Source organism: Amia ocellicauda, chromosome 2, assembly GCF_036373705.1.
Source record: "Amia ocellicauda isolate fAmiCal2 chromosome 2, fAmiCal2.hap1, whole genome shotgun sequence".
NCBI classification, from domain to species: domain Eukaryota; kingdom Metazoa; phylum Chordata; class Actinopteri; order Amiiformes; family Amiidae; genus Amia; species Amia ocellicauda.
In genome coordinates this window covers 34148800-34159469 of record NC_089851.1, presented here as the reverse complement: position 1 = coordinate 34159469, position 10670 = coordinate 34148800, and the positions used below count along the sequence as shown (strand labels likewise).

At 38.6% G+C, this 10670-nt stretch overlaps 1 protein-coding gene across 2 annotated transcripts in view; it reads left to right on the top strand.

Annotated features, from left to right (window-relative positions):
* LOC136769451 (cyclic nucleotide-gated channel beta-3) overlaps positions 1–10275 on the top strand; it is a 34042-nt gene extending 23767 nt beyond the window's left edge. Inside the window, exons 12-18 of one of the 2 annotated variants that reach the window (XM_066723311.1) lie at positions 465–624; positions 934–1031; positions 2835–2918; positions 3800–3918; positions 4521–4667; positions 4783–4930; positions 9674–10275. In XM_066723311.1, coding sequence (XP_066579408.1) covers positions 465–624; positions 934–1031; positions 2835–2918; positions 3800–3918; positions 4521–4667; positions 4783–4930; positions 9674–10006 — 1089 coding nt within the window. In that variant the 3' untranslated portion in view covers positions 10007–10275. Of the gene's footprint in view, positions 1–464; positions 625–933; positions 1032–2834; positions 2919–3799; positions 3919–4520; positions 4668–4782; positions 4931–7502 lie in introns of both variants that reach the window. The other variant, XM_066723312.1, reaches the window with a different exon arrangement.
* The last annotated feature ends 395 nt before the right edge of the window (positions 10276–10670 follow it).

Below are 10670 nucleotides of genomic sequence, written 5' to 3'. Positions count from 1 at the left end.
TTGTATGGAAATAATCAGTCCACCACCAATAAACTGTAGCATTTATTTTACGTTATTGTTACGTGATCAAATGTTATGATCTGTGCAATTGTGCTAAACTTTTTGACTGGAGGAGCCGATTAAGTGCTTGCAGATGCATCAGATAATGGAATTTCCCAGTTTCTTTGATGCTGAAAGATTAAAACAAGGTCATGAGTACACCAAAAACATGATTTTTCCAGAAAATATTAATAATTTACAAGTCATGAAATTAGGAACCCTCCAACAATGAAACCCCCATTTCACGGTTTATTATTAGGATGAGTGTATAGACCTAAATGTTCCTTTACATTTATCTGGGCGTTCCCTTTAATATAGTTTTGAAAGTGAAAGTTATTTAAATTGTGATCATGTATAGTTTGATATATAGTTTCATCTGCATGTCATTCTTCTGTTCCGCATATTAAAAGCAATGTGTCTTTTAGATGAGAGATGTTATTGGGGCGGCTACAGCAGGTCAGACATACTTCCGGGCCTCTATGGATAACACAGTGTCTTACATGAACACTTACAAGATACCAAGACAGGTCCAGAACAGAGTGCGCACTTGGTACAACTATACTTGGGATTCCCAGGGCATGCTAGGTAATTGAGTTGAGCTACTTTTACAGTGGGCAGCTACATAACTGTAAATAGTGTTTTGTCACATTAGATTAAATTGTACAGCTTCTACAATAAAAAGTAATGAATATGGAATAAAATGTAGATATTTTGTTCTGAATAATAAGCAAAGGCAAATTAAATGTATTGTCTTCTCCTTCCTGACTTACCTACTCTTTATCTTACCTTATATTAGTTCAGTTTCTTCAGTGATGATCTTGATATGTAATGAAAAATGGGCTGCTGTCCTGGCATGATTTGTATTATGAATAGTTTTGTTTTTTGTTTTCTTAGATGAGTCCGAGTTGCTGGAGCAGATGCCAACCGTTATGCGAACAGCAATCGCCGTAGATGTGAACTTCAGCACTGTCAGCAAGATTGAGCTTTTCAAGGTGATACACTGCTTTTCTCCCTCTGAGATCTGCAATATTTACTGCACTCAAACACGATAGATTTGTTTCACATGCAACTTATATATATAGATACACATATAGTGTATCACTTTTAGGGGCGTGGGACGTGTGAGTCCAGGGAACAGGGTTGAAAACCGTAGCGAGGCCTGGTTGTTGTAGCAGCTGAATGGAGCCTTTACAAAGACTTTCAGGTGAAAACAAAACCTGGCCCTGATGTGGTCACTGACTAAGTCCCTCACTTGCCTTGGGCTGCTAGTAAGCTTACCAAGTAAAATAGTTATCACTTAACTGGTATAATTGAGAGGCAGTGTCATTGTGGTCAGGGTCTGGTCCAGGGTCGATATTCAAATTCAGGGGGTCTCAAAACATAGCACGGTCACAGCCAGGTAAACACACCATCCACTCTTTCTGTCTCTTTCTGTTTCTTGCTCTGAAATGCTCTTGACTGTCTCCTGCATTTCCCCTCAGGTACACTGCGATTAGGCAGTACCTTTTTATAGAGCCGCCTTTTATTATTGCTGTAGGTGTGTAACTCCTGCTTGGCTGACAGGTGTCTGTGGAAATTCCCACGTACTGAGGCCCACGGCTGCATGACTGATCCACCAGGGGAATCCATTCCTTTCTTATATATTGTTATATATATTGTTTACTATGCCCTGCAGTGTGTTACTATATACATGAATATTTGGACAGTGATACAATTGTCATCATTTTGGCTCTATATTCTCTTTTTGGCTCTTTGGATCATTTTGGCTATTTGGATCTTTAATTTGAGGGTAGTTACATCCAAATAGGGTGAACGTTGTGGTCACCCCAATTTTAGGGGATCAAAAGTATTTGGACAAACAAACATAATCATGAATTAAATTGTGAGTTTCAATACTTGGTTGCAAAACCTTTGCAGTCAATGGAACCCATAGACATCATCAGATGCTGGGTTTCTTCCCTGGTGATGCTCTGCCAGGCCTGCACTGCAACTTTCTTTAGATCCTGCTTGTTCTTGGGGCATTATATATATATATATATATATATATATATATATATATATATATATATATATATATATATATATACACACACTTGTGCTATGGATTACTCACTGTAATTGAATGTTACTTGATGCATCCTTACAAATGTATTGATTATATTATATGTGTAAATTGCTTGGATAGAGATATTTGCCAAATAAAACCACAATAATAATAATAAAATATATTAAATCCCTGTCTTCAAAATATTGCTGGTGGGAATTTGATAGTCATATGTATGCAGGAAAAAGAATTGAAAGAAAGAAGAACAGTGAACTGCACCTTTAATCTTAGATGAGTTTGAGACGCCCAACCACATTCCATACAGCAGATTACTAAACTATGCTAACTTCAAAGATTACAATTATCTTTATCTCTGTAGCTGATTAGTTTGTTTTTGTCTTCTTCAAATTAAGTTTATGTGGTTATACTGCCCCCTGCTGGTAAAACTACTTTATTAAGACCATCACAGCAAAGGCAAGAAAGTGTTCTTTGATATCACTTACAGGAGAAATTGAAAGGTCCCTGCCAACAAACACACAAATTATACTATATTAACTAATGAACCATGACAGAATACACAGAATTATTAGGCCATCTGTTACCTATTCTCCTTTGATTACCCTTTTATAGAGCCTTGCTACATGTTAAGGTTGAGTAAAATAAAATATGACCATTTTACAACACGATTACAAATCACATTTTTAATTGACTGCAGTTTAACAAAGTTTGTAACTGAATACATCTGTCCTAGGGGTGTGACAACCAGATGCTTGTCGACATGCTGCTGAGGCTCAAATCCATTGTGTATTTACCAGGAGACTATGTCTGCAAAAAGGTAAGAGTAGGTACTAAGCAGACTACTTTGCATACAGGTTCCCCCCTGAGTCATTCCCACCTATTCTGCTTGTCGGAGGTGGTTTTGAAGAAGGTGGGCATGATCATCACAGTCTTCAGGGATGCTTAGTATGCAGAAGAAATATTTTGTGTTCCCCTTATGAATCACTTATTCGTTAAATACTTTGATTATATTTTGTGTGTGTGTTATTTTATGTTACTGCCCAAAGAGTTTTTTAAGTAACTAGAAACATAAGAAGAAACACACGAAAGTTTACAAACGAGAGGAGGCCCATCGACCCATCGTGCTCGTTTGCTGTCCATTAATAACTAAGTGATCCAAGGATCCTATCCAGTCTATTTTAAAATGTTCCCAAATTTTCAGCATCTACCACATCACTGGGGAGTTTGTTCCAGATTGTGATGACTCTCTGTGTGAAGAAGTGTCTCCTGTTTTCTGTCTTGAATGCCTTGAAGAGTCATTGTACAGTCTGAACATCACTGCCCTTGTTTTAAATTCTACACTTTTGACAATATACCCTAACATCCTGTTTGCCTTTTTTATTGCTTCCCCACATTGTTTGGATAGAGAAAGTGAGGAGTCCACATAGACTCCTAGGTCTTTCTCAGGCGTTACTTCATCTAGTTCTATTCCTCTCATAGAATGTCTACTTCTATAAATATATTTAGATAGATAGATATTTACAGATATCAATACAATTCTTTGGGTGCAAAGCAGTTTCAATATGAGTATAAAATGATTAATTCCAGTAGGGAATGTACTGCTTGTTAGATTGTTAATGTTCAATCTGTTAAGAGGACACTTTTATGCCCTACCTGTTTTGTGAAAGGAGATCAAGTCCTTTTGTCCCTTGTGCACAGGGGGAAATTGGCAGGGAGATGTACATCATCAAGCAAGGCGAAGTCCAGGTGCTTGGAGGGCCAGATGGGACTAAAGTGTTAGTCACACTGAGGACCGGGGCTGTCTTTGGAGAGATCAGGTAATATTCTGAGAATCAGGGCTGTTCTTTCAGGGTTTAATTATAAATCAAGTCTTTGTCTTAGTATAATTTGGGAAGTGGACATCCGCCACCATAATTTAAGTAATTGTATAAATGTAGAAATTGTTGCTACCTCTGTTAACTTTAATCATATAAACTGCTAAAGGGATTTAAGATGTTCTCCTTAATATTTCAATTATGAAAGGTTTGTTTACTTTATCGTAATCAAATTCTACTTGTAAAGATTGATTAAAGAAGTGACTAAAGGCCTTGCCAAACTACACATCAACTGTTTCATTTTTAAGATTGAAAAAGCTTTTGTGCATAATAGAAGACAAGCATAAAATTGAGAACTGTAATTCAGAATCTTCCATGTTATTTACTATTTAAAGTAACATTTTCTTATTTTTTAATTTTTTTTATGCTGGGATCAACAAGCATTTACCCCCAAAAGTACTGTGGCATAAAAAGGATATTTTATATTTTCCCTTGGGCATTATTTGAACATGTTTATCGATCAAATAGATTTAAGAGAGAAAACATCATAGGGAATTTCACATCAGAATTGATGACTGGTGATGATTTTGGGCCTCTTGTGACAGTCTGCTGGCCGCCAGCGGTGGAAACAGAAGGACAGCAAATGTTGTGGCCCATGGTTTCGCCAACCTGTTCATCCTGGACAAGAAGGACCTCAATGATATCCTAGTGCACTATCCAGACTCTCAGAAAGTGCTGTCACGGAAGGGCAGGTCAGTCCCCCAGAAATGTGGTTTCTTCACAACATCTGAATAGCCCAAAACACAAAATGTTTCTGGATCTTCTAAAACTTCATTTAGAGTTTTTTTTTTCTTTTCTCTTTTAAAGAAAACTAATGAAAGACAAGGGTAAAAAGGCCGGCCCCGTGGAGGAACGACAGAAAGGAAATGCCCTGTTCACCACCAGGCCCCCGACCCCGAAGCTTTTCCGCACACTACTGAATGCCAGAGGAAAAGGCGTTTTTGGAAACTTCAAGGTAGGGCAAGTCAAGGGTTTCTTTTATTTCATTGTATGTTGTTTCCTCCCCAGTTCTCCAGAGAGGTGTGTAAAGTATATATATTGATGTAGACACGCACATACATATTCATAGAAAATGCAAGGTGTCCACATTAGGCAAGTCCTGTCTCTCTTCCTAACATTTTTAAATGTAGCCAACTGCACCACTGAAAGCAGAAGGTAGTTCTATCTAAAATGTAAACAAGGAGACAAAGCACAAGTAAAATGCACAGCAGAACCAAGGAGTAACCTTCGAAGAAAAGCTCACAGTATCAGCAGGTATCTTGCCACTGAGTGAGCACAGGTATCTTTAAACGTACCATGCCAGGTTTACAGGGTTAACCCCCTCACTTCTCCGCCAGTCATTGAGTCGTGTGAATTACAGTGAGGGAAAAAAGTATTTGATCCCCTGCTGATTATGTACATTTGCCCACTGACAAAGAAATGATCAGTCTATAATGTTAATGGTAGGTGTATTTTAACAGTGAGAGACAGAATAACAACAAAAAAATCCAGAAAAACACATTTCAAAAAAGTTATACATTGATTTGCATGTTAATGAGGGAAATAAGTATTTCACCCCTTCGACTTACTACTTGGTGGCAAAACCCTTGTTGGCAATCACAGAGGTCAGACGTTTCTTGTAGTTGGCCACCAGGTTTGCACACATCTCAGGAGGGATTTTGTCCCACTCCTCTTTGCAGATCCGCTCCAAGTCATTAAGGTTTCGAGGCTGATGTTTGGCAACTCGAACCTTCAGCTCCCTCCACAGATTTTCTATGGGATTAAGGTCTGGAGACAGGCTAGGCCACTCCAGGACCTTAATGTGCTTCTTCGTGAGCCACTCCTTTGTTGCCTTGGCTGTGTGTTTTGGGTCATTGTCATGCTGGAATACCCATCCACGACCCATTTTCAATGCCCTGGCTGAGGGAAGGAGGTTCTCACCCAAGATTTGACGGTACATGGCCCCGTCCATCGTCCCTTTGATGCGGTTCAGTTGTCCTGTTCCCTTAGCAGAAAAACACCCCCAAAGCATAATGTTTCCACCTCCATGTTTGACAGTGGGGATGGTGTTCTTGGGGTCATTCCTCCTCCTCCAAACACGGTGAGTTGAGTTGATGCCAAACAGCTTGATTTTGGTCTCATCTGACCACAACACTTTCACCCAGTTCTCCTCTGAATCATTCAGATGTTCATTGGCAAACTTCAGACGGGCCTGTACATGTGCTTTCTTGAGCATGGGGACCTTGCGAGCGCTGCAGGATTTCAGTCCTTCACGTAGTGTGTTACCAATTGTTTTCTTGGTGACTATGGTCCCAGCTGCCTTGAGATCATTAACAAGATCCTCCCGTGTAGTTCTGGGCTGATTCCTCACCGTTCTCATGATCATTGAAACTCCACGAGGTGAGATCTTGCATGGAGCCCCAGACCGAGGGAGACTGACAGTAATTTTGTGTTTCTTCCATTTGCGAATAATCGCACCAACTGTTGTCACCTTCTCACCAAGCTGCTTGGCGATGGTCTTGTAGCCCATTCCAGCCTTGTGTAGGTCTACAATCTTGTCCCTGACATCCTTGGACAGCTCTTTGGTCTTGGCCATGGTGGAGAGTTTGGAATCTGATTGATTGATTGCTTCTGTGGACAGGTGTCTTTTATACAGGTAACGAGCTGAGATTAGGAGCACTCCCTTTAAGAGAGTGCTCCTAATCTCAGCTCGTTACCTGTATAAAAGACACCTGGGAGCCAGAAATCTTGCTGATTGATAGGGGATCAAATACTTATTTCCCTCATTAACATGCAAATCAATTTATAAATTTTTTGAAATGTGTTTTTCTGGATTTTTTTGTTGTTATTCTGTCTCTCACTGTTAAAATACACCTACCATTAAAATTATAGACTGATCATTTCTTTGTCAGTGTGCAAACGTACAAAATCAGCAGGGCATCAAATACTTTTTTCCCTCACTGTATTTATGGGTAGTTAATAAAGGTGGTCAGGGTGGGCTCTGGATGCAACCAAACAATCCCTTCATTTCTTAGACATTGTATTATACACACCCATAATAAGCATTGTTAATTCTCTATACTAAACTCTAGACACTCAATAAAACGACTCACTTCCGAGTGGGGAGTTTTAAAAGTGCAGTTGCTGCTACAGGGTTAATGCTAATATCTGATGCCAAATCATCTGAACAGTTTGTTATTTCAAGTATCTAGCAAATAGTTCGGTGAAAGGGTTTGTTCGTGTTTAGTGATCAAAACTCAGCCAGAAAACAAAAACATGATAAAGTAATAAAGACCAAGACTGGGAAACACTGTTTTATAGAATTGCATCCCCAAATCTCTTGTTGAAAAAGTACCCTTGCTCAGACTCTGGTCCTGAGAGAAGCACCCCCTGCTTATTCAAACAGATCAGAAGGATTCGAGGACACAAGTGGAAGAGCAGCTCTCGATTTGCCATTACTCCTTATACGCCCCGGGGCCTGCAGTCAGACCCTGTGAACTTAATGCCGAGTCATGGCCAACCCAGTGATTTTTCTTTTTCTTTTTTAGGGTGCATCTTAGAAGAATGCTCAAGCTCAAGCCAAGTGATGTCCCTAGAGCCACCCCAGTGAACACACTATATCTATTCTGTCAATCACAGCATACCATAGTTAATCCACTTGATGTACCCATCACTCGGATTAAAATCTTGGTTGGACTAAGTTTAGGTCTAGTGTCAATCCTCATTTCAGCACACTAAACCTGCTCCTCTGCGCTCTGTGTGAAGTAGACACAACCCAAATTTTAACCCAGCTGCTATTTGAAAACATAAAGATAACTAAGTACTTCATGAAAAATTTTCAGCAGGTACAGTAGAAGGAAAATTGATCTCAAACAAAAAATCCACCATCAATTATTTGTTTCTGCAATTGGTGGGTAGGTCAAAGTTTGGACTTGTTCCAGGCCTCAATATGAAGGATTTTTTGGTTGAATACATACATATTTCATTGTAATGGTGTAACTGTTTCAGTTATGGGCAAATATTTATGCTTTATCAATCTTACATATAAGCATTACTTTTATGAGTTTATTTATTTATTTTTTATTAAAATCTAAAACTGATTAATTAAGCTAAAGCAATACAGTTAATATCAACAGCAGTTTAAAACTAATTTAAAATAGTTTTCTTACACCTATATGCTTTATCTGTTTTGTTTTCTTAGGTATTGTAAACCACATGATGTATATATCAATCCAGTATCAATGCAATATTAATTTTAAACTTAATCTTAAACTTTAATCTTGTGTTGCTTAGAACTCACCGAAACAACTAAAGAGAACAATACATTACCAATCATAATCTTGAAAGTTGAGTTTGTTGTTCAGGTTGAATATCTTATTGATTTAAGTGTTTATTTCATACTATTTCAGGAGACTCCTTTACAGCTGATGTACAGTTTTACCCACCTTCATGCTTAGAACTACAATTCTGTTGATCAATACAGTTACAAACTTGTTATTCATTCTCGAGGACTACAATCTGTTTCTAAATAGTACAACAAAAAATACAGAAACTTGAAAAACAGTAACAATAATTTTTAACACATCTGAAACTTTGGAATTCCCACAATCTCTTCATGAACTGAATTAATGGAAGAGCAATCAAATAATAATGGTTGTAATTGGTTGCATATTCATTCAGAGTGAACCAGTGTGTCTTTGTTGATAAAAAAATCTTAATTTGATGGCTGATGTTTTTTAGTTGCTCATAGACTCAAGAATTGGAGACATTTTTAAATGAAGAAGCTAGTTTTCAAAGGGCATTAGTGTGGATATAAGATTGTATGTCATAAACATCCTGAGTTATCACTGGAACGTTTTTTTGGAATATATATAATATACAAATACATATATAAATGCTTTTTGTATTTGTTTAGTTTTTAGTTGTTTTCAGAACTGTACTTTCCTGTCTAAAATCAATACCCAATATACCCAACTTATTTATACTTAACTGCAATGTGTTACTGTACTTTTTTTTTTTTTACCAATCTGTTTTAATAAGGAAAATGTCATAGCTAGTCTTACTTGAATGCTTTTGTTCTGTGTGCTTCTCCTGGTATTTAATAGTGCATTGGAGCCTTACTGTATTCAAAGCTTTTTCAAAACCATATATTAGGTATCGATTCAACAGTGCAGCTGCATCCAAATATTTTCATTTTTTACATCCTCCCTTCTATTTTACCGTCTGCAGTATTTATAGTTCCGTGAACACCTAAGAAATCATATAGATGCAAGTTCTCTAGAGGTCTTCATTATAAAGAATGGATAAATGCGGACCTGCAGTATATGTGTGAATGCGTAAATCTACATTAGGCTACCTTAATCTTAATCTATGGCCCGTATGCCCTGTCCCTTCCAATATGAGAAACATATTTTTACAGTGCTTGCTAAATTGTCTCAAACATGGTTCATGCTTTGCACTGTGTTTATTTAATGTGGATTACATTACAGCCCTTTTTTGGCCAAATTCTCAGAATCAGTTTGCTTTTCCAGACCAGCCGAACTGATTGAATGGACCTTCTGTATGCTGCACTGCATTTGGGATTAATTTAGCCCAGGCTTGTGGGTTTTGCTAGCCTGCAATTATATCCACTTCACATGGATTCAAGTGCTGGTTTGCTACAGTTGACCCCTTGAGTTCCTTCCACTTTATTTCTTTATTTCCCTTGTTGTGTTTTTAGGCTTTCGCTGCACTAAAGAGGTCTTCACCCACCGAGAAATCCCAGCCATTGCCTTTACCGTCCCCCGAACCCAAACCCCCTATTCCAGCTCCTGCACCCAAACTACCTACTCCACCCGCCACTACAGCTCCGTCCCAGACTGAACCCCTTCCTCAAAAGCCACCCCCCACCCAGCCTCCAGCCACAATGAAGGTACAAGACCCTGTGTCCACAGCAAAATCTGGTCTTTCAAGAGGCATCACTGGCAAATCCCTAGTGATCACCATGACCCAAGCCCCTGGGGAAGGAGAGGTGCTGAAAGTGGAAGTGAAAGGCAATGCACAGAAAAAATAACCACAAGGCCTTGCTGTTAACTGTCTCCCACAAGCACCATGGTAGATGAATCCTTGCCCAGGGGATTCAGTTAAAAAAGCTCTAACTAACCTCTCACCCTCTACACTGACTTGAACATGTCTTTGCTTTCTGGACAGTTAACTTTTGTCCTTTTTTTTATATACATTTAAAATATTATGTAAAATATATTATTCTGCATCGTGGAGTCAGCCTAACATTTATTTAATTAATTTATATATCTTTGCCATTGCCAATGTGTTTTTTTTTTCTTGGGGGGGGGGGGGGGGGGTCTTCATTAAGTGTTTTGTTTATAAGCTCCTAGTACTGTTAGAATTGTTCTCTGTAATGTCAATCTTTAAATGCTTGTTGTTTTATTTCCTAATAAAAGCTGACAGCCTTCTCAGGGTGCAGGGAAACATCTTTCTTTCAGTGTCATAAAGCTGACCGTGTCAGCCGAGGTAACCACTGTGGAGGGGGTTTAGTCATAGCAGTTGCCAAATTATGTTAATTCTGTTTACCTAAATTAGGCCACCTCTGAAAGACTGAGGCAATATGAGAACTAGCTTGACCCAAACCCAACGATTACCTGACTCGTCTCTACAGGTTCGGTCCTATATAGTAGTGGTTCCCAACCCTGCTCCTGGAGGACCCTGCTGGATTTTGT